At 57.6% G+C, this 21705-nt stretch overlaps 2 protein-coding genes across 4 annotated transcripts; both read right to left on the bottom strand.

The window, feature by feature from the left end:
* Positions 1 to 248: 248 nt before the first annotated feature.
* Positions 249 to 13156, bottom strand: ZNF653 (zinc finger protein 653). The gene is given in 11 exon segments (XM_075121464.1): positions 249 to 955; positions 1514 to 1613; positions 2369 to 2483; positions 3445 to 3556; positions 3939 to 4107; positions 4931 to 5521; positions 5909 to 6124; positions 9563 to 9606; positions 12630 to 12970; positions 12973 to 13072; positions 13074 to 13156. Coding segments are annotated over 11 exon segments (2034 nt in total). The 5' UTR covers positions 13142 to 13156; the 3' UTR covers positions 249 to 777.
* Positions 13157 to 14210: 1054 nt separating this feature from the next.
* Positions 14211 to 20095, bottom strand: ECSIT (ECSIT signaling integrator). 3 transcript variants are annotated; one of them, XM_048831840.2, is made up of 8 exons: positions 20032 to 20095; positions 19355 to 19583; positions 18334 to 18760; positions 17884 to 18107; positions 17424 to 17481; positions 16653 to 16801; positions 15779 to 15881; positions 14211 to 14855 (listed from the first exon to the last, which is right to left on the bottom strand). In XM_048831840.2, the coding sequence occupies exons 2-8, from the start codon at positions 19469 to 19471 to the stop codon at positions 14635 to 14637; spliced, it is 1299 nt and encodes a 432-aa protein (XP_048687797.1). In that variant the 5' UTR covers positions 19472 to 19583; positions 20032 to 20095; the 3' UTR covers positions 14211 to 14634. The 3 variants fall into 3 exon arrangements, with proteins under 3 accessions (XP_048687797.1, XP_048687798.1, XP_048687796.1); XM_048831841.2 differs by having other exon boundaries at positions 20037 to 20054; XM_048831839.2 differs by lacking the exon at positions 20032 to 20095 and having other exon boundaries at positions 19355 to 19776.
* Positions 20096 to 21705: the final 1610 nt, after the last annotated feature.

The following is a 21705-nucleotide window of genomic DNA, read 5'->3' on the forward strand; positions in this document are numbered from 1 at the left end:
TTTGTTCACACCACACCAGCAAGACACTTCGTTGCTTTACAGGAAAGAGGAGACGCTGGAGGTCTGGGCCCACCCTGCACAGGAGGGCACGTGCCCCACAAACTCAGAGGACCAGCCAGTGCGGGTCCCATGCCGAACAGCCTCGGGCACATGGCTGGCTGATATGATCGCAGGGCAGCTCCCAGCGCTCCCCGTCCCCCTCCAAGGACACTGCCCGCTGGGGAGGAAGATGCCAGGAGGCGGGCAGATAAAAGTAGTGTCGGTTTAATGGTTGGGGCATTTTGTCCACCACCATCCCGGTGTGACGGCCAAGCCCCACCCCTCCGGCTCCTAGGATGGGGGAAGGAGCCACATGTGCCGCATTTCGCTCTCCCTTGAGTCTGAGCAGGCCAGGCCAGGCCCTCTTCTGCAGATGAGCATGTCACATCCCCCCTCTGTTCATTCGACACCGGAGCCCCCACGGCCTCGACAGTAAAAGCAAGCTGAAAAATCTCACCCTGCCGCGCCCTGGCAGAATGCGGGGGCTCCCTGCTGTGGAGGCCACCACATGTCACACACACACTCACACGCATGCTGTCTGCTCCGGGCTCAGCACCCCCTCTCCTGGCCGGGGAAGACACGGGCCACCCGAGGGCTCTGTGATCTCACCCCTCGAGGTGTGAGCCGGCACCGCCAACGCTGCCATTGTCCGGGGGGGGGAAGGGAGGCGGCAGAGGGTCCCCCGGCGGGGAAATAAATAAAGCAGTCCGAGGCTCCGGAAGGACGCCCCAGCTAGGATCACGTGGCCTTGTGATCTGGGTGGCTCTTTAGCTTGTGGAATTTGACGCTGTCCATCTTTTCGAAGCGTTTGCCGCAGTGCTCGCAGGTGAAGTTGTACTGAACTTCGGACGTGTGCTTCTTCATGTGCCAGTTGAGAGATGCTCTCTGCCGGCACTGGTACCCACAGATCTCGCACCTGGGGGGGGGCCAGACATAGTCACACAGGCTGTACCCCTTGGGCCCATCCCAGGGCCTGACTGCGGCATGCCCCTAACGAGCTGAGGGCCCTCTCTGCAGGAGTGCGCTTCCTACCACAGCTGAGCTAAATACTCCCCACCCCACTGCCCACACGGTCAGCTGGAGGTGGCATTTTTCACTTCCTGGTCTCACTGTCAAGCAGCATTACCATGTGCCGTTAACAGCCCCTGTGCCCCACCCCAGAGGTGTCTGCAGCTCAGCACCAGGCGAGGGATCCCTGCACTTCAGTGGGGAGAGGGGTAACCTTGAAAAGCTCATTAGGATCCTTTGGGGCACAGCAACCTCATCTCAAGTTGTGTCACTAATAAAAGACCCAGGTGCCAGAGGGGCAGAGCCACGCACCCCACCCCACTCGCCCTGGCTTTAACTCCTGCTGACGTGCTCTACCCCAGAGGTGGTGCCGCACAGAGCTGCTCCGCTCCATGGGCTCGTATGAGCCTGGGTCGGGTTCCTAAATGGGTCACCCCCCCCCCCCCCCAACTTCCCCCGCACGTACTGGAGGGGCGTCTCTCCCGTGTGTGTCCGGCGATGCACCTCCAGGTGATTCTTCCGCTTGAAAGATTTCCCACAGGTTTCACAGGTAAATTCACGGACGCCTGGAGGGCACAAAGAACGGGGTTACTCCTGAAGGGGCGCAGCCGAGATTCACAGTCAAGGGACCTCAGTAGGAGAATCCCGGGTCCCTCTCTGCCCACACAAGCAGACCCTTAACCTGCCCAAAGGGGTGACTCCTACCCAGCTAGGACATCACACAGGGTCTTTGTCTCCCACATAAGATGTCTGAGACTGCCAGGTGTGCCAGCTAAAAGAGTGACATCCCTTAGCTCAGGCAGGAGAGCACCCTGCTTTTAAATCAAGAGGTCCTGGGTCGATCCCAGTGGACAACCCAGCCAGGGGGTCGTCAAGGGGGTGTCCTGAGGTTTCCTGTATTGGCAGATCTCTTCTATAGAAGATTTCCAGCAAGTTATTCCGTTTGTTCTGGATTTTGGACTCTCCCTGCACCCCCCCGTAACGTCAGGGTTGAAAGTGACCAGAGTGAGACAGCTGACCTGGGGGGAATCCAAACCAGACCCAGTTCCCTTCCCAGGTGTTCTTGTGCCATGCAGGGGGTGGGACAGGATGGGGATGGGTCCGGGGGGAAGCGAAGGCTAAGCAGAGGCAGCTGAGTGCCCAAGAACCGGGCGCCACATGGCAAAAGGTGGAGCAGAGTCTGCCGTTGCATGACCGGACGGCCCTAGCCACACATGCTGCGGGAGTCAGCGTCTCACCAGAACAGCACAGGGCAGGACAAAGGCCAGCTGGCCACAGGAAGGAGGAGGGGGCGCCAGCGAAGAGAGCCCAAGGGACGCACCTGAGTGAATGATCATGTGCCTGCGGAGATGGTTGGACAGGTAGAACTTCTTGCCACAGCCCGGGTGGGGGCACACTTTTGTTTTTCCTTTCCGGTGGACGAGGTTGACGTGATTCTGGAGAGACAAGGAGAGAGGGGGAACAGAGGGCTAGACCATGCCCCTGACCACACCCACACACCCACAAAGCAGAGGCTGCTACAACCCCCCGGTAACGGGCAGGAATTCCCACGTCAGACCTCGTCCCCCGGAGAGTTTTCCCTGCCTCACAACATGGCGCCTCGGCCACGACAGCTGGAGCTACCCTGCTCTCCAGATTCAATCTCGACGAACCCCCTCACCCCACAATCCACACCCAGAGATTCCCTTCCACAACAAGACGACACCCCGTTGATACAGCGCTGGAACCAACCCATTCCCCAAGCCGGCGCAGGGGTAGCTTAGGAGTTCACTTGGGGGTGGTGAGGTGGGGCCCCGAGGCCGTAACGTTCAATGATTTGCCAATTGTCCAAGCAGACGTCCAAGACTAGAACAGAACCTTGCTTAGACACTGAGCCAGGGCTAATCCGGCCCCCATTCCCTGGGCTATTATTCCCATTGTGCAGATGGGAAAACTGAGGCAAAGAATGGCTAAATGACTTGCCCCAGGTCCCCCAGACAGTCTGTGGCAAAGCAGGGAATTAAACCTGGTTCTCCCTAGTCACTGAGCCATGCTCCGTTGCTGTCTCTCGAGCGGAGGGATGTGGCCAAGTGGGCTCAATGTTCGGGTTTTGTGAGAAAACGCAACAGAAATATCTCCAGGGCACTGTCAAGTTCCCAACACAGCCTGTAAGGACGCCCCACCCAACAGTGCTGGAAACCCACCGTTCCAGGCAGGTCCTAGCGACCCATAAACCAGGAAATGAAACTCACCTGCACCAAAGGGAAAGCAACCCTGCAGAGAATAACCAGCCGGCCCGAGCATTTCCCCGTCTCCGGGGGGGGGCCAGAATGAGGCTCCCAGCCAGGCCCCCCGGAGCACCCTTAAAACCCACCCCCAGAGACAGGGCTGTAGGAAACTGACGCAAACAAATCTTACCTGAAAGCTACTAAGTGCTACGTAGACCTGGCTGCATCCTTCATAAGGGCAGTGGAACATTTCCAGCATGCCGTCGGCATCCATCACACGGCCCCGTCTGCTTCGCCGCCTCCTGCACAGGGAAAGGAGGGGTCAGCCGCAGACAGGGGCGGGCAACGTGCTGCCTGCCTGGCTAGGGAGAGACGGCTGCTGTGGAGGAAGCAGCGGAAGGCCCCCCAAGGCAGAGGCCCGGGGAGGGAGGGGGCGCAGATGGCCCCAGGTTTACCCGTCTGGATTGAGGCTGAGCTGCCTCTGTTTGAGCAACAAACGCAACGCACGGAAAAGGGAAGGAAATACTAGGAGGCTCTCTGACGCAGCTGGCCAGATCTCTGGCCCACTGGCTTGCCCGAGTGGGGAAACCGAGGCACGAGCAGGGTCCGTTGCTGGGTTTGCAGAGACCTTGTAAAGACAGCTAACCGCTCCACGGTGCCCCGCCCCTTCACCGCGACACTCACTTCTCCGGTTCCTTTGGAATCTCATAGATGATGGCTGACATGTCACTGCCGTCCATCTCCTCGGGCTCCGGCTCCATGTTCTCTTGGGCCGGCTCCAGGTCTTCCGGCATCTCCATTTCCGGGGGGGGCTGCAGCTCCTCCTTTTTGAGCCCATAAAGGTCTTCTTTTTCTGCCACCACAAAACAGGTGTCAGAAGGACGCGCCGTGTGGCGAACGCCTGTCGGCGAGAATCTGGCGAAGCTTTTCAAACATGAAGTGGTTAACACGCAGGCCCCATCCCAGAGGCAGGCAAGAGCCGCTGGCCACTGAAATGCAGCCAGGTCTGCTGCGGAGCCCAGTAGCTGTTTAACACCGCGCACGGGGTCAGGACAAGAAGGGGAGAGTCCTGGAGCCAGCTGAACCTACGGACGGCGGAGGCGAAACGCAGTTACATCAGGGTTAACACTTAACGGGAAGTCAAGTGACCTGGGATTTTTAATGGGGCACATGAGCAGGCCCTAAATTCTGTCTCTCACCCAACACAGTGAGTCAGCAACAGAATTCTCCTCCCCAGCTGTGGCATCATCTGAAACATCAGATCCAGGGGTCAGCACCCCCTACGGAGCCCCTGCCTGGCCCCATGCCGGGACATCAGATCCAGGGGACAGCATCCCCTACGGAGCCCCTCCCTGGCACCACGCCGGGACATCAGATCCAGGGGTCAGCGCCCCCTACGGAGCCACCCACACCAACCCCTAGCACTACACTGGGGTCAGCTCTAACCCCGAGGAGACAGCATCCCTTACTGAGCGGCCCAGCTCACTCCCAGCAGCACAGTGACCCCTAGCGCCGTGCTGTGACCCTGGAGAAGGCCCCCATGGAATACACAGCACCATTTTTCAGGGCACTCTCGGATCTCTTTGGAGGTCTCCCCTCCCAACACCGACCAAGCTCCCCATGCTTAGCTAGGGGGGCAAGCCCCCCCCCCCCCCCCGAGGGCTGGTCACAGCTACCTTTTTTGGTTTCAATGCACTCCCCACTCTCCACTGGTTCCCCGCTGTCGGGCTGCATGTTCTCCGGCTCTGTCTGGGTGTAGGCAGCGACGCCCTCGATCATGGCGCAGGGCATCTCCTCGCCCCCGCTGCTGGTGACGTTGAGCTGGATGCCCTCCGCCGTCAGGGCGTCGTAGCCGGGCCCGGCGATGATGATCACCTGGGAGCCCTGCATCATGCCCTGCACAGGGCAGCTGGCCACCACCTCCCCGAGAGTGTCCTGCGTCACGTTCTCAAAGAGAGTCCCATGGCCCGAGCCCACCTGGACGGGCATGGGGACGCACACCACGGTCTCCATGCTCTCCGGGCCGTTGAGAGGCGGGTTGTGGCACATGGAGGCGCCCTGCTCGGCTGTCAGGTTCTCGATGTGGTGCTCGAACGGGATGTGAATGCCGTCCTGTGTGATGAGGCCGCTGCTGCTCCCGCCTTCCATGGCCGACGGAGGCAGCTGCTGCTGGGCCTTGGCCTGACAGCTCTCAGGCTGCTCTTCCGACCCTGAGCTGGAGCTCTCCTCGGAGGAGTCCGAGCTTCCGGCCCCTACCCCGTTGCCAGCTGCAGTGAGGAGAGCGATCGGTGGTCACAGGTTAGAGACAGAGTAGGACTCTCCCTTAGGCTTTGAGGGATCCCTGGATCTTCCTCCTGCCTAGCATTACCCTGCCCAACCCTCAGGGCTGGGGGAGTGCTCCTGGCCTGCTGAGGTGCCCATCTGTTAGCACTGTGACGATCACCTCCCATCCAGCTGGATCTTACTTAGACATACTAATTGAACAGCTGCCTTACAGGCCTAGGGATCACTCCCCTCAAGCTGAAATGCGGCCACCTCTGGGGTGGGATGCGCTGTAATGCCACACAACAGGCTACACGGTGCAGGCGGCACTAAGCGCCACCCTGCCCACTGGCTGCCTTGGGAGACTAGGATCCCGGCTGCCCCCTGCTCACCATCGTCACTCTCGTTCTCTGAGTCACTGAGCGGCTTCAGAGGGGAGTGCAGGTCCTGGAAGTAGCGGTGCCCGGCCTCGCACTGCCACACGGCCGTGGTGTACAGCCCGAAGGTGGGATCTAGCTCCGACAGGTGGGGCTCGTAGGGGCAGCGGTTCTTGTGGTCCTCGTACCAGATCACCATATTCTTCAGGCAGTTGACATTCCGCCTCCTTCCTTGGGGGGAGCAGAGAGGCACGTTAGCCAACCACAGGGAATAAAAGGGGCGCGCCCCTTGCAAAAAATTGTTTCTGTGCGGATACACAGATGGAGCCAGGCAGCAGCAACGTGGCCTCCAGGCAAAGCCTGTTTAGTACGCAGACCAGGCTCCGGGCAGACATGACCAAATCATACCAAGGTTATGGGCCTCATGGGTAAGGGGGGAAGCTGCAGACATGACAGATCTTGATTTTGGGGAGGCTTTTGACACCAAATGACACCAAAGTTCCAAATGACAATTGCATAAGCACTCTAGGGAAATGTGGTCTACATGAAATCACTATAAGGGGGGTGTACAACTGGTCCAAAGACCACCCTCAACTATTAGTTATCAATGGTTGCCTGGGAGTGCGTGTCTAGGGGGGTCCCACAAAGGTCAGTCCTGGGCCTGATTCTACTCAATATTTTCATTAATGATTTGGATAACAGAGGGGAGAGTTTGCTTAGAACACCTGCAAACGACACCAAGCGGGGAGGGGTTGCAAACACTTTGGAGGACAGGATTCAAATTCATAACATCCCAGACAAACTGGAGAATTGGCCTGAAATCAACAAGATGAAATTCATGAAAGACAAGTGGAAAGTAGTACATTTAGGAAGGAAATATGAAAAGCACTACTACAACCTGGGGACCGACTGGCTAGGCAGCAGTACCATGGAGAAGGCGCTGGTGTTCTACTGGATCTCAAATTGAAAATGAGTCAATAGTGTGATGCAGCTGCAAAAGCAGCTAATATCATTGTATTGGCAGGAGTGTCACATGTAAGACACAGGAGGTCACTGTCCTGCTCCACACAGCACTGGTGAGGCCTCAGCTGGAGTCGTGTCTCCAATTCTGGGCGCTAAATTTTAGGAAGGACGTGGATAAACTGGAGACTCCAGAGGAGAGCCACAAAAATGATCAAAGATTTAAAAGACCTGACCTATGAGAAAGGTTAAAAACGGGGGCACATTTAGTCCTCAGGTCCCCTCTGTAGACTTCTCAGAAGTCTTCAGATAGGTTAAAGGCTGTTACAAAGAGGACAGGGATCAATTGTTCTCCACGGCCACTGAAGGCCAGACAAGAAGCAATGGGCTTCATCTGCAGCGAGGGAGATTTAGGTTAGATATTAGGAAAAACTTTCTAATTAACTCTCAGAGGAGTTAAGCTCTGGACCAGGCGTCCAAGGTAGGCTGCGGGATCCCTGACACTGGAGGTTTTAGGGCAGGGATGGTTGAAGTTTATTTGCTCCTGCCTCGGCACAGAGAGCTGGGCCTGATGAGCTCTCGAGATCCCTTCCAGCCCCACCTTTCTGTGATTCCATGGCACTGCCAACACAGTGGCTGCTGGCTCAGCCCGTTACACCTGAAGTAGGACCAGTCCCTGCTGGGTCACCCAGCCTCCCAGAGAAAGGACAATTCTTTCCCCAGCTGTTCTCTGCGTTTGAGCTCAGAACAGTGGAGCAGCAAAGTGCCATGACAGCACCTCTGCTACAGTCACAATCCTTCTCTGTCATTCCTGTAGAGCCTCTTTGACCATTTTTAACATTACCAGGAGAGGGGCATCTGCTGCTGGAGGAATCCGAATTGTAACGTGGCCACCTTCCAGGGCAGGGAGCTCACACCAGAGTTGCACCCAAACAGGTATTAATTTCAAAAGCAAAGGTCTCCTTCAGATGATAAGACGCTGGGACCAGACTGTAACAGCGATGAACACTGAGCAGGTTGGCTCCCTGCTTTGCAAACACCTTTAATACCCTCCTCCTCTACACAGGCAGAGGGAGGTCTGTCTGAGGAGTCCTACATCTCCATCCTGCTTTGCCCGCTCCAGCCGCGTGTCACCAGCCCACCATTTCCGCTGTCTGTGCTATGAACTTTGGTAGCTCACAAACTACATTTCTATAGCCTTTTCCCCTCAACGGGAATGCAGCCACCTCTGGGGAAGAACACAGGATGGGTGGGAAAACTATGACTAAGGCAGCGGGGTAAACCCCCTTGGAAGTGTCAGGGGATGCTGAACATCTGTTAAGGTATGTATACAGCCCCCTAACAGTGGTATCGGAGCACCTCCCAATCATTGATGGGTTTAGCTTTGCTAGCCACCTGGGTCAGGGCAGGTCTATACAGATGGCAAACTGAGGTAGAGTGACTTGCCCAAGGTCACCCGGGGAGCCAGCCGCAGAACTGGGAATTGGACCTACAAGCCCTGGGATCAAGGCTCATGCTCTAATCACTAGCCCACCCTCACACCCAGGAGGGGGGTTTAGATCTGAAGTTCAGACATACAGAAAGCTACATGGCTCTCGATTTCCCTCCCTCAGAGGTGGGGCTTTAGTGACTTGCAGCCTGCCACCGAGCCTGCTCAGCCAGCCTTCCAGCAAGAACAGCCACGCAGCTCTACGGTCAGCGGCGAGTCTTCGCTAGTCAGCTCTCCAGGCCTGGACTGCAGTTTTGGGCTGTATACGTGAAAACTCCACTACGTTCTATGGACCCCTTCAATGGGCACGTAGCCTTGTAGATCCCTCCCTCAATGACATGCCAGATATTTCTGCACTCGTTGTTCCCCCAGTAAAGACAGAAGTAAAACACCAGCCTTTACCAATTGTCAGCACCAGGGGTCAGACCAAGAAAAACCAGCCTGTATCCAACACTACTGCAGCAAATGGCTTAGTACGTTTGACATTTGCATAGCTAGGAGAAAGGCTGTGCGGGTGAGCAATTCTTACACGTCAGGGAGGATTATTATTTATTAAGTATGTTACAGTAGCATCTAGGAGCCCTAGTCACGGAACCATTTGTCCTAGGCACGGTACGTTATTGTTTAGGTGTATTATGGCCACCTCGATGAGCCCTAATCATTGACTAGGACCCCATTATGCTGGGTGCTGTAATTTATTAGGTATATTACAGCACCAAAGGAGCCCCAGTCATGGCCCAGGACTGCATTTTGCTAGGTGCTGTACATTATCTATTAGGTGTATTATGGTAGTGCCCATGAGCCCCAGTCACAGCCCCCACCACATTGTGCTGGCCCCTGTATGTTATGTATTAGGTATATTACACTAGAAGTAGAGTTACCCAATCATGGAGCAGGACATGATTGTGTTAGGTGCTGTACATTATTAGGTGGATTACAGCAGTGATAAGAGTTCCTCAGTAATGGAGAAGGAACCCCACCGTGTAACGTGCTGTATATTATTAGGCGGATTACGGTAGCGGTAGGGCTCCTCGGTCATGAAGCAGGACTCCATTGTGTTAGGTGCTGTACAAACACAGACAAAGGCCACCTGGCGGGGGATTGGCAAAGAGGATCGAAAGAACAGGTTTCTGGGGGCAGGCAGAGATCTTTGACGTGTTCTTTGTACACCCACATTCAGACACTGTCACAAGCTGGATCCCACAGGACAATTCACTTACTTTTCTTTCGTTTTGGCTTTTTAGGGATTTGCTCCCATGGTTTCCTGCAACAGAAAAAGAGAGCACTGATTTAGCATATGCCCCCAATGCTGTCGTATCAAGACATATCAACCTTTTAACGTAGGAGGCAGGGCTGTGCTATTATCTCCTCCTCCTCCCCTCCCCGCTTTTACAGATGGGGAAACTGAGGCATAGATTCACTTGACAGTGACTTGCCCCAGGTCATGGTACCTGCACCTTATGTGATGCAGATCTCAGAGAGGAATTCCCAGAAGCAGGGTTTACTGCCAAGGTTCATAACAGAGGCAGGGCTACTTATTTATTGGTTTTTTAAGACTACATAAAGAGCTCTGTTCTACTAGAGCACAAAGGGAGTGACATCCATCCCTTATATCACCAAGCTCAAATAAATGTGTTAGTCTCTAAGATGCCACAAGGACTCCTCATTCTTTTTGTACATACAGACTAACACTGCTACCTCTCTGAAGTTTATATTGGTTACTCCTCTGTCTGAAAACCAGCCCCCTCATTCACGATCTTTTGCAAAAGAAATACTTTGAAGGGCTTAGATCAGTGACTGGTGAGCAATCTAAACCCTTTGCTCCCAAATTCTCTCAGAGTACAGCCATGGATTGCTGATCCATGAAATCTAGCTGACTAGATGCTACCCAAAGGGATGATGCCCTTAATACAGTGAGGCCATGAAGAACACTTTAGTTGGTTTTCTTCCACTGTATAATTAAACCGGGAAATTCACTGTGCAGGTTATTACATAAATAATTTAAGGCCAGATTATCTCATCTGATCTTCTGTATATCAGAAGCCACGACAGACAGACACCCCATAGCGAGCCCAGTGACTTTAGTTAGACTAAAGCATTTTAGTCCTCAAGAGACTAAACTGAGGCAAAGACAGAGAACAGGAGAGACTGAGGTGCCATAAATGCCCCTGTGATGGCAGGGAATTGTTCAGGTCAGACATGCCCAGATGATACCAGCAGGTGAGCCACACCCCATGCTGCAGAGGAAGGTGAAAAATCCCCAGAGCCTGTTATACTTGCTGAGGCCCTGAACCTGCAGCGAAATGCATGCAGGTGGATCTCTGCACCTTCACAGACCCATGACTCAGATGCAGCACCACGAGAACGCAGATAATCTGCCCATGTCTCTCTCATCGCAGGATCAGCACCTAGGATACAATATCACAAGGGAAATGCACAAGTTCTTGTGTAGGACCTGGGATCAGAGAGTAATTTCCCTGCACGGTATAGTACTGCTGGATGAGATCTCTTCCCCTGAAGCATTCATCACCAATCGCTGTCAGGGCACACTGAGTTAGAAGGACCAGCGCTCTGATCTGGGATGCAGACAGTGACACTAGCATGATTTAACAATCATTTGGGGAGCGGCAGAGAGCGTAAACAGTTCTGCTTTAAAATAGTGCTTATCTTTGCAGATCCACAGCAGAAGTGCACCACTGGAATTCAGTCACGACAAAAGCAGCATGAGGTGTGTATCTTAGGCATCTCCATGCTAGAGGTGGTTTGCCGATAAGTCTGTAAGGGCAAACCTTCCTAGCACTGAGCAGTTTATCCCGGCAAAAGAGAGTGCTGCCTGGTATGGCCAGTACCCAGAGCAAAATGAGCTGTACCAGCAAAACTAGTCTTTGCTGGTATAACTGCGTCTCCACTACGGCTTTGGCAGGTATAAAAATGTTGGCAAAAATCACCCTTCAAAGTGACATAACTGTACAAGCAAGATTCTTCACACTTTACACCTTTCTGGAGCCCCTTCTATCCAGAGGGGGAAAGTAAGGGATGAGGGGTCCCAGCTTAGTCAGGGGTCTGATTTCCCACCTCCCCCCCGGCTCTCACCTGTGGCACCCTACTTGCTGCCCACGCTCCAGGGGCATGCAGGGACGGGGATAGGAGAGGAGGAGTCAATGAGGGGGCTGGCCCAGCACGGTGGGGGGGAATCTGGCTCAGTAGATGCAGGCTCTCACCTGCAGCACCCTATGCACTGCCCCTGCTCCAGCCAGTAGGGTGCATAAAGGGAGAGGGAGTCCAGGCCCGGGGGAGGACTGGGGGCCGGATGTGGGGGTTGGATGGCCCGGTGCGCTGCCCCCCCTCCAGCCAGTAAAGGGTGTATGGGGAGGGGGGCTCAGCCCAGGAGAAGAGTTGGGGAACCCGGTTTTCACCTGCGGCGCCCCACGTTCTGCCCCCACTCCAGCCCCAGCAGGTAGGGGGTGTACAAGGAAGGGGGGGCCATCCTGGGAAGGGGGCAGAGGAGCCTGGCTCAGGAGGGGGGCCTGGGAGGGGGGTTGAGGGGCCTGGCCGGGGAAGGGGTTGGGGGGCCCGGCTCTCACGCGTGGTGCCCCATGCGCTGCTCCATTCCAGCCAGTGCGGGGTGTATGGGGAAGAGTGGGTCCAGGGCCGGGAAGGGGGTTGGGGGGCCTGGTTCTCACCCGTGGTGCCCCAGCAGGTAGAGGTTGTATGGGGAAGAGGGGACCCAGCCCAAGAGAGGGGTTGGTGGGCCCGGCTCGGGAGGGGGGGCCCGAGATGGGGGTTAGGGGGCCCAGCTCGGGAGGGGGGACCCAGCTTTCACCTGTGGCGCCCCAGCAGGTAGGGGGTGTACAGGGAAGGGGGGGCCCAGTCCAAGGGAGGAGTTGGCGGGCCCAGCTTGGGAGGAGGGTTGGTGGGCCCGGGGAAGAGGAGGCCTGGGAGGGAGAGGTTGGGAGGCTTGGCCCGGGAGAAGGGTTAGGGGGCCCAGCTCGGGAGGAGGATTGGCGGGCCCAGGGGAGGGGGGGGGCCCGGCCCAGGCGAGGGGCAGTTGGGGGGCCCGCGGAAGGGGGCGGCGGGGGAGCTTGGCCCAGTGGGAAGGGGGGGCCAGGCCCGGGGGAGGAGGAGTTTGGGGGGCTAGAAGCTCGGCCCGGGGGAGGAGGGGAGGCCCGGCCCCGCGGAAGGGGAGGGGTTGGGGGAGAGAGGGTTGGGGGCCCAGGAGGGAGGAGGGTTGGCGGACCCAGGGAAGGGGGTACCCGGGGGAGGGGGGTTGGGGGGCCCGGCTCTCACCCGCGGCGCCCCGCGCGCTGCCCCCGCTCCAGCCCCAGCAGATAGGCCGCCAGCTTGGCGTCGCTCCAGCCGCTGCGCCGCCGCAGGTCCACCCAGGGCCCGTGCGCCTCGCCCAGGTACACCCGCCGCACGTCGTACTTCTTGCGGGACTCGAGGCGGCGCCGGGCCCGGTCGGACTCGGTCAGGCGGGGCCGCCCCCGGGCCTTGCGGCCGCCGCCGCCGACCCCCGCCTCCCCCGCGCCGGGCCCGGCCTCCTCCTCCTCGGCCGCCGCCTCCTCCTCCTCCGCCGCCGCGGCCGGGGCCGGGCCCCGCTGCGCCTCGCTCATCCCCAGCCCGCTCGCCAGCCGGCCGCGCCGCCCCGCCCGCTGCTGGGCCGCTCGCAGGAGCCCGGCGCAGGGGCAGTGACGTCAACGGGCCGCGACCCGCTTCCGGTTCCCCGCCCCCTCGCTGCTCTGTGAGAAAAGTCGCCCTGGTCGGCCGCGCGCCTGCCCGCCTCGTTGCGCTCTAGGCATGCGCACCCAGCGCCGTGCCGCGGGTGGTGCCCCCCTCTGCGCCTGCGCTGGGAGGTGGGTTCAGGGCCCAAGAGCCCGTCGAGAGAGAGAGAAGCTCCGCCCTCAGCGTGCGCACAATGCTACGAGGGCTGGGCGTCTTTTTGCGCATGCGCTGGAGATTTGTCTCCCTCTACCCCCTCGCGGAGATCCCTTGCGCATGCGCCCCAGCACTGGGTGCCTGGCTGTGCCCTCCCCCCGCAGCCTTTTCAGGGGGTCCCAGCGTTCAGGCTGCCCCGAGCTCCGCCTGACCCCAGGGAGGGCAGCCCCTGCCCAGGCGGGCCCCCAACCGCCCCCAGGGGTCACCCACGCCCTGCTCCCCCCCCCCCCGGGCAGACCCCTCAGCCCCCCCATCCCAGTACCCCCAGTCTCCCGGGCAGGCCCCTCAGCCCCCCCTCCCCCGGGCACACCCCCATCCCCCCCATCCCATCCCATCCCCCCCCCGGGGCCCAGCCCCCAGGCAGACCCCCGCTGCCTCAGACCCAGCCCCCTCCCCACGGCCATTACACCCAGCCCCTGGGACAGACAGGCCCACACACACCCCTGCCAGCCAGCCTAGCCACCACCTTCCCCTGCACGCTTGGCCACAGGAGAGCCACCCACCCACCCACCGACCGGGGCCCAGCCAGCACACAGCCCCTCCCTCCCTGAGGATCCCAGGCCCAGCTGGACATGACTAGCTGAAGAGCCAGCTGGAGGCAGCTCAGCCCAGTCACAACCCCCCAGCAAGTAGCTGCTCTGTGATCAGCAGCACCCTCCCTGTCCCCTCAGCCAGAGCAGCACAAGGTCTCACCAGTGGCCTCCGACCAGCCCCCCCACCCCCATCAGGCCAGCTCCTGGCTAGTTTTCAGAGCAGCTTCAGGGGAAGGCGTGGGGAACTGGGGCAGGCTCTGCCAGGCCCCTCACTGGCTTGGGCAGGGGACCCCCAATGCACAAAGCCATGTGGTAATGTTAACCTGCCCCCATTTTATGGAGAAAGACCAGCAGGGCTAGGACTGAGTGTTCCCCGTCTTCTTCGGAAAGTGCTGCAGGCTTTTTAATAACGTCTCTGCTCCACGCCCAGGGGGAGCAGTTTAATAGGAGCTGGGATTACAACTCAGGAGGCTCTGGGCTCCCACTGCCGTGCTCAGAAACCCCAGAGAACAATGATCAGGTCCAAATGTAAGACTGCTACACCGAATTATATGGCGACTAAGCGCATTCACCCAATATGCAGTACGGTACTTAGTGCTAGAGTGAAGGAAGCATGGGCATGGGGGGCAGGCGAATATTCGCAGCATCCCCATTACATACAACTCTACTAAAAGTGGCTCAGACTGATTGAAAGGACGAATCCATTCCTATGCCATGGTGGCTGCTGAAACAGACTCCCTCTGGCCTATCTGCTCGATTGGCAAGGCAGGAGGGAGCCACATGCAGCTACACAATCACCAAGGAAGTCGATGAAACAGACAGGTTTAAAGCTCTTGCTTCGCGTGCCAACTTTGCGGGATCTCCTCCTCACCGCTCTCCGAGTCCAAGTCCACCTGGAGCTCTCGGGGCCCCGGCGTGAGGTGGAACACAACTGGCGTCTGACTCAAAATGGGATTGGTTTGCTGCAGGCCCAAAATCCACTTGGCCAAAGTGGCCTGGTCTCCTGCCCCGGCCATGCACATGGCAAAGATGGGGCCTTCCTCCACTGCAGGGGACGGGACAGAGAGAACAGAAGCAGCGTCAATATTAGCAAACCCCACAGCACTTCGCATACAGTGCAATGGAGCAGTGGAGTCCAGTAGTGAGAGCAGGGTGACTGGAAATCAGGATTCTTGGGGTCCTAATCTTACCTCCACCCCTCCCTCCACAAGAAAACTGTCAATTCACCGAACAACAATAATCCTCCACCCTCAGGGGGAAGGTTGTTTGTCTGTCAAGGATGCAAAGTCCACACATTCAGGAACTAATTTTTTTCACCCAGCATTGAAATGCGGCCACTTCTGGGGCAGAACACAACAGCTGCCACACAGCCACTTAGAACAGAAGTCACTGTTCTATCCCGCTGCAGAGGAGCTCTGATTTAAATGTGTTCAGGTAGGGAAGAAAAGTATATGCTGATCTAAGTGACCTGGACGCTTTCTTTCTTGCTTGGGGGATCATATAGAGATAAGAGGGGGAGGAAAAAGATCATTCTTATCCTGGGATCGCTCTTGTAAATTGTGCCAGGGTTAGTTTACACAGTCCTTGCAGACCTCTCTCAGAAGCTCTGGATTAGGATTGGGACTAGTAATGTGGCAGTAACGTCCATCCACTGCTGACTGGGGCTGGATTTGAATTAGCAACTTCGAGGCTGACACAAAATATTACAGGCATTGGAAGCTTACACCAAGGGGGAATGGCTTTGGTTGAGGCGTGGAGTTAGGAATTCAGAAGCCGTAGGTTCAGGTGAGTGGGGACAGAGATATCTGTTAGCCTATGGAACAACCTCCAGAGGGATGGATCAATTTCTGGGATCTATTTCTGTTTCACTGCCAGCTGTTCTGGCTCTCCCATTGCCCGACTGTCCCAGTGGATAGGATTTGCTCTAAATGCACCCCTACCTCAGCGACCCAGCCCCACGCGAGTTACCTTCATCCACGTAAAATTCCTCATTATCCCAGAGGTCCCGATCCAGGTCCAGGTCGAGCTGCATGGGGTAGTAGAAGTTCCTCTCGGAGTCTATCACCTCTTCCTAAGGGCGGGGGGGAGGGTGAAAGATATTTATATGGGGGAAGTAAATACCCCCCCGCAAACACCTCTGCCCTACCCAATGGCTAACCTGCATCTCTCTGCCCTCCTTGGACAAGACAAGGCCACTCCTCTAGGTATTCAGCTTGCGCAGTCCATGGATTTCCAGAGAAAGAGGCCAGAATGGCAGCCCTGTGTATCCACAGAGCGAACTTCCTTGCCCAATATCCCTGAGTCGGCCCTGGACAGACCCCCTAAGTGGAAGAGGGGACCTCGACCTCTCCATTGAGGCTGTTAGTGAGGGGCCTGGTCACTGCAGATTGTGCTGGTGGTTTCGGCAATATGTTCACCAGCCCAGCTAGGAATGAGTTGAGATCTGGCAAACTCACTATGTGCAGGCCAATGAATGGCTGTCAGGTGAAGGTAATTATTGGTCTCCACCAATGAAGGAGGGAATAGAACTGGTGTCCCCTAGAGGGGAAAAACCCCATATTCCAGTCTGACTCCCCTGAGCCAGCCAGTCCCCATGCTGTGGGTCTGGGTCAGAGACAGCACCCCCTAGAGGGGAAAAGCCCCCATAGCCTATTCCCCACACCCTGCCCCACCTCCACAAGACTTACAGGATTTCCAGAGTGACTCATGTCATTCACCAAACCAGCACCAACTCCGTGGAGTTTGCAATGCAGGGAAACAGCCTGGAAATACAGACCCTCCTCCCCAGAGCCCGCAGCACACAGCCGACAGCCCCACGCAGGGAGGCAAGACGGTTCTTTACCTTTTCTTCAGGAGGTAGCGGCTCTCCCCGGAGTACGTAATAATAAACACACGTCTTCTTCAGCCACAAGGGGAAGGGGCCCTCGACAAACACGGGCCTGGCCGGATTGTGGCAAGCCAGGAGTTCCTGCTGATCGGGGCTCTGGATTCCTAAAGGGAAGGGAAACCACACATGCCACAAATCAAGGATTAGCTACCCGAGGAGAGAATGAACACAATCCAACAGCTCTGCGCTGAACACCAAGCAAAAGCACTCAAGGTGGGGAAGCTCTCCCGAGCAGGAGAATCTGCCAGCTGAGATTTCTACCTAGGAGCTGAGCTTGTGATCGACAGCCAGGACTCCCCAGATCCAAGAGCGGGATGCGAGGCTCTACAGAGAGGCTTACCTCCTTAGCGGTTCTAAAGACACTAGGCTCCTCAGCGCCAGAGCAGGCTCGTTATTTAAAAGGAGGAAGGAAGGGCTGGGGCGAGCCCATAAAGAAGGCAAGCAAATCCAAGTCAATGGGGCAAGAGAGACACCCCCATTCCCAACCCAAACACCCCCCTCTCGGAGTCTGTCCAGGGTCACGTGAGGCATAGCCCACGTGGCTCGCAACTTCTGCTTCCCCACAGCCTGGCTGCTTCTAGCCAGCAAGACCGAATGGTCCCAGTGCTGACCGTCCCCTCTAGGTAAGGCTCCAAAAAGGTGACAGACAACAGGCTAGAGACTTTTCGCTCCCATGTAATCCAGCACTGGCCACTCAAAGGCAAGGCTGTCTGGGGCATCCCGTACCTACGATGTGCGGTTGGGTGATCTCTTTTCCATCATCCAAAATATCTGTCAGAGGCATCTGCAGGAATGAAGACACCTTTGTTAGAGACAGCATCCTTCACATGCGTGGGATCCCTGACTCACTCCCCCAGTTCAATACAGCCAGGCAGGCTGTAGAACCCAAGAGGCCGGGCCCCAGATAACAGAGGAGTAAACTCCTTGGCGCATAGAACAGTCTAGAGGGTGCTCCATGCCCCAATTGCTGCAAGCACCTTCTCCTCTGCATCGGGCTGTGCTAGGGGTCGTTCGAGCTGACCAGAGCTAGCTTTGCCTTCAGCTCATTCTGGGACTCCACCGCTGTGCAGCGAGAGGCCGTGGCACGTTCGAGTCCCTTCCCCCGCGGCGCTCACACCCCAATGAGCAAGAGTCAGTCACTCCCATGGCTACAGACAACGTGCTACAGCCGAGTGCCTTTCGTTACCTGATAGACCGTGACCTTGGCGCTCAGGTCCGCAGCGATCCGCTGCAGGCTGAATCTGGCGAGGTCAACGGGGTCTTGGGGGAGGGCCGCCGGGACTGGGTAGGGGTTGGCATGCTTGAATTTGGGGAACCAGTACATGAGCCGCTGGTACTTGCGAACGGGATGGCTCTTCTCACCAAAGATCTGGAGCAGCAGGAACTTCGTCTGCTTGTTGGGCATGATGCCTGCGCATATGAGGGAGGAGAGGCGGGTAAGAGACGTGGACGGTGCGTTCACTGGCCCTCACCATGGGGACTAAGGGACAAATGGGTTAAGCGACTTGCCCAATTTAGCCAGGGAGTCAGTGGCAGAACTGGGAATAGAACCCAGGAGTCCCGACTCCCACTCCCCCCAGCCCTAACCGCTAACCCACACTGCTGCTATAGGTGTTTGGGCACCTCCCATCCCTACCATAGTTCTCCATCTGCTCCAAGACGTGGATCCCGCATTCCTGCTGCCTCGGGTAGTAGTTGAACATCCTCTGGATGAAGTTGCGGGGCACAAACACTTCCTTGGGGAAGACGTCCAGGATCTTGTTGTAGACGTCGAGCTCCCGCTCCACCCCAAACTCTGGCATCTTCCTGAGGGCCGCATTGATGAACTCGATGTGACCTCTCCGCCGGATGTCTCTCTGGCAGAAGAGCTCCACCGCTCGGCTGAAGCTGGCCTTGTTTCTGTCTTCCTTGCAGGCCCGCTCAAAGAGCTCATCAAAGGGTACCAGGGCCCCATCACGGGACCCTCTGTCTTTCTCCTTGTCCCCCCTTGCCGAGGGGACGAGATCGGAACGGCTCAGGGCAGCACCACTCCGGATGCTCCGCACAGGAACCGGCCAGAAGCCCTAGCAGAGAATCAGATACAAACTGGGCCTTTAGCAGCTGTCGTTTTCCCTGATTAGAGCCCTCTCAGTGGGGCAAGGCCCTAGATATCAGTACCACACTCTACAGCACCATTCCATTCCCCTGGCTCACGGGCACTGGATGCCAGGTTGCAGGCCAGCAGTGACTGGTATCATCTGACAGCAGCTTAGCAGCCTGTGTGCAATGAAACCGCTGGTCTCAGACTACTTCCGAGCAGCCTCTCCTGTGCATCATACCGATCCACTGTGATACCACTCGTAAGAACAGATACATGCTGCCCCTCTTTCTCCACCCCATTTCCACTCCCCTCAGATTACAACAAATGGGAGCAGTGGGGGGTCCTCAGGCCCTCTTGAAATCAGATCCCTCTGGGCAGCAAATTTTGGGCAACCAAATAAGAAGGGAGAGAGGTTTACAAGATGCACAATCCCATCCCTGATGCTTCACTCCACAGGGCTGCCCACCTGCCCTGGGCCGGTTTCCTTTGGACTGGGAGCTGCTCAGGGCAGGGCCCACGTGGAATTTGTCTCTCACGTGGTGCCCAGTGTGCTGCCCCGCTGAAGGACAGCTGGTACCTGGGCACAGCTGCTTTCCTGCAGCCACGGGAGATCCCTCCCCGGAGCGGCTTGCCGCAGGATGCCTCGGCCGGCAGAGAGCTCTCGGGCCAGGAGCAGCTTCCGCACACAGTTCATGGTGGGGAGTTTGTCCCTCCGACGCGGGGCAGAGGCTGGCGAGGAAGGAGGCTGGAGCTGGGAGATTCAGAATCACGGGGCAGGCTCAGCCGTGCCTGACATCCAGGGTTTGCTTGAAACAGACCGAGACGGATTTTAGAGATTTACCATAGCACACAGGGACAGGAAATCTAGGGTGGGGGGGGGGAGAGCTCCCTATCACCCATTCAGGCTCCCCCCCTTCATGGTGCCCCATATGCAGCCACACACACAGCGCTTCTGTGTCCCCCCACACGTTCAACCTCCCCATGCCCTGCCCCCAAACTCCTGTATATCCCTCACGGGGAGGCCACCGGACCCCCAAAATCCCCAGCCCCTCACCTCACACATACACTTCCCAGACCCCCCCACCACACGGGCATGCCCCCCCAAATCCCATCTCCACCCCACATATCCAGCCTGCCCTCATTCCCTCCCCAGGGACATGCCCCCCATCCCGTCCACATGGGCACCCCCAGCTCCAGGTGTGCACGGCACCCCAAGCCTGCCACCCCCCATATCCGACCACAGGCCGGCCTCACCCCACCGGGCGCCGCCATTTTAGCACCGCCCCCTCTAATCCCTGCCGGGTCAGGGGGCGGGGCCAATCACGCACGCTGTTTCTAAACCCCGCCCACTCCCAGACCTCCTCCCCGCCCCCCCACCTCCCCAAAATTACCCCACCGGGGCGGGGAGCCGGACACGTGGGTCCTATTTGCCGCCCTTTCCCGGGCAGGGGGCCTCCGCCCTGTGTCCCCTCCCGCCCCCGGCAGAGGGCCCGGACTCCTGGGTTCCATTCGTCGTCCTCCCCCCCCACCCCGATTTTGGCCACGTCCCTTCCTTTGTCTGTGCCTCAGTTTCCCTGGCTGGGGCTGGGGCAAGGATGAATCAGCCAGTGTCCGGGAGCTGCCAAGCCCTTCGCACCCAGCCTCAGACGGGCTCGGACCGGCGGGATGCCCTGGTTCACTGGCTGGTTACAAACCACAGGGCACCTTCTCCCAGGTAGGGGGCACATGGGGCAGGGCCAGGTACAAACCATCCTACCCCCTCGGGGCGGCTCTCACCCAGACTCCGGGTGGGAGGACTGGCCTGCAGGGAGGTTTGACAGACCCCACCGCCCAAGCATGAGGCTCTGCTATTATTTAATATTTCCTCCTCAAAACACCCCCCCACCACACACACACAGATCAGTCCCCCCACCCCCTTGTGTCAGGTGCTGCATAGACACAGTCCCTGCCCCACAGCAAAGGAAGGGTCAATAACCCCATTTTTCAGATGGGGAAACTGAGTCACAGGGCAGGGCAGTGACGCACCCAAGATCACTCAGGGATTCTGTGGCCGAGCCAGGAACTGAACCCAGATCTCCTGAGGCCTAGCGCAGGGACCTCCTCCTTCTCCATCTCCTCGCTGGCCCAGTGGGTGCCCTGGCTTTCCTTTCCCCAGCCCTGCTTTACCAGACCGCCACCAGGGGCCACCACCTGGGCATGACCCTGCCTTTGCCCCAGCCGGTCCCTGGATTCCCCACCCCCGCATGCTGCCTCCCCGAGGCCAGGGAGCTGAGTTTCGGGTGCTGTTGCTGAGCAGGCTCCAACTTCAGCTTTATTGACAGCACAGAGGGAACTTTACATTCCCGCTTGATTTCTCCTCCAGGCCTGTTCTCTCCCCCCAGGGTCACTTGGATCCTTCCTCACTCCTGCCCCAAGCTGTGACAGGGCATTGCTGTGCACTGTTAAACACCTGCCATGCCCCACCCCAGAGATGGCTGCATCTCAGCACCAGGTGCGAATCCTTGTATAAACAGCTTCTGTATTCCACCCCTGGGTGACTGAACCTCAGCACTGGAGGAGGGATCTCTGTCTAAACCACCCCTGGATCCCACCCCAGAAGTGGCTGAATTTCAGTCGTGGATTTCGTGATCCCTTTCGTGATTATTTTGCATGTCTCTTTGTAACAGGCTTCAGGCTGAAAGGTGCCTCTGTAAACGTGGGGCTGTAGGGACAACGTGGGGCTGTGGCAACAGAGGAAAGCAGCAACTTCCCTCTTTCAAGCATTGCATGTGCATTGCCCCAGGAAATGTGTGGATTGTCCCTGTTATTCAACAGGGGAAACTGAGGCACGGGGAGGGGAAGTGACTTGTTCATGGTCACACAAGGAGGCAGTATGAGAAGTGAAACTAGAAACCCAGGAGCCCTGGGCCTAACCACTAGACACCCCCC

This window comes from Caretta caretta, chromosome 20, assembly GCF_965140235.1.
Source record: "Caretta caretta isolate rCarCar2 chromosome 20, rCarCar1.hap1, whole genome shotgun sequence".
Classification (NCBI taxonomy): Eukaryota; Metazoa; Chordata; order Testudines; family Cheloniidae; genus Caretta; species Caretta caretta.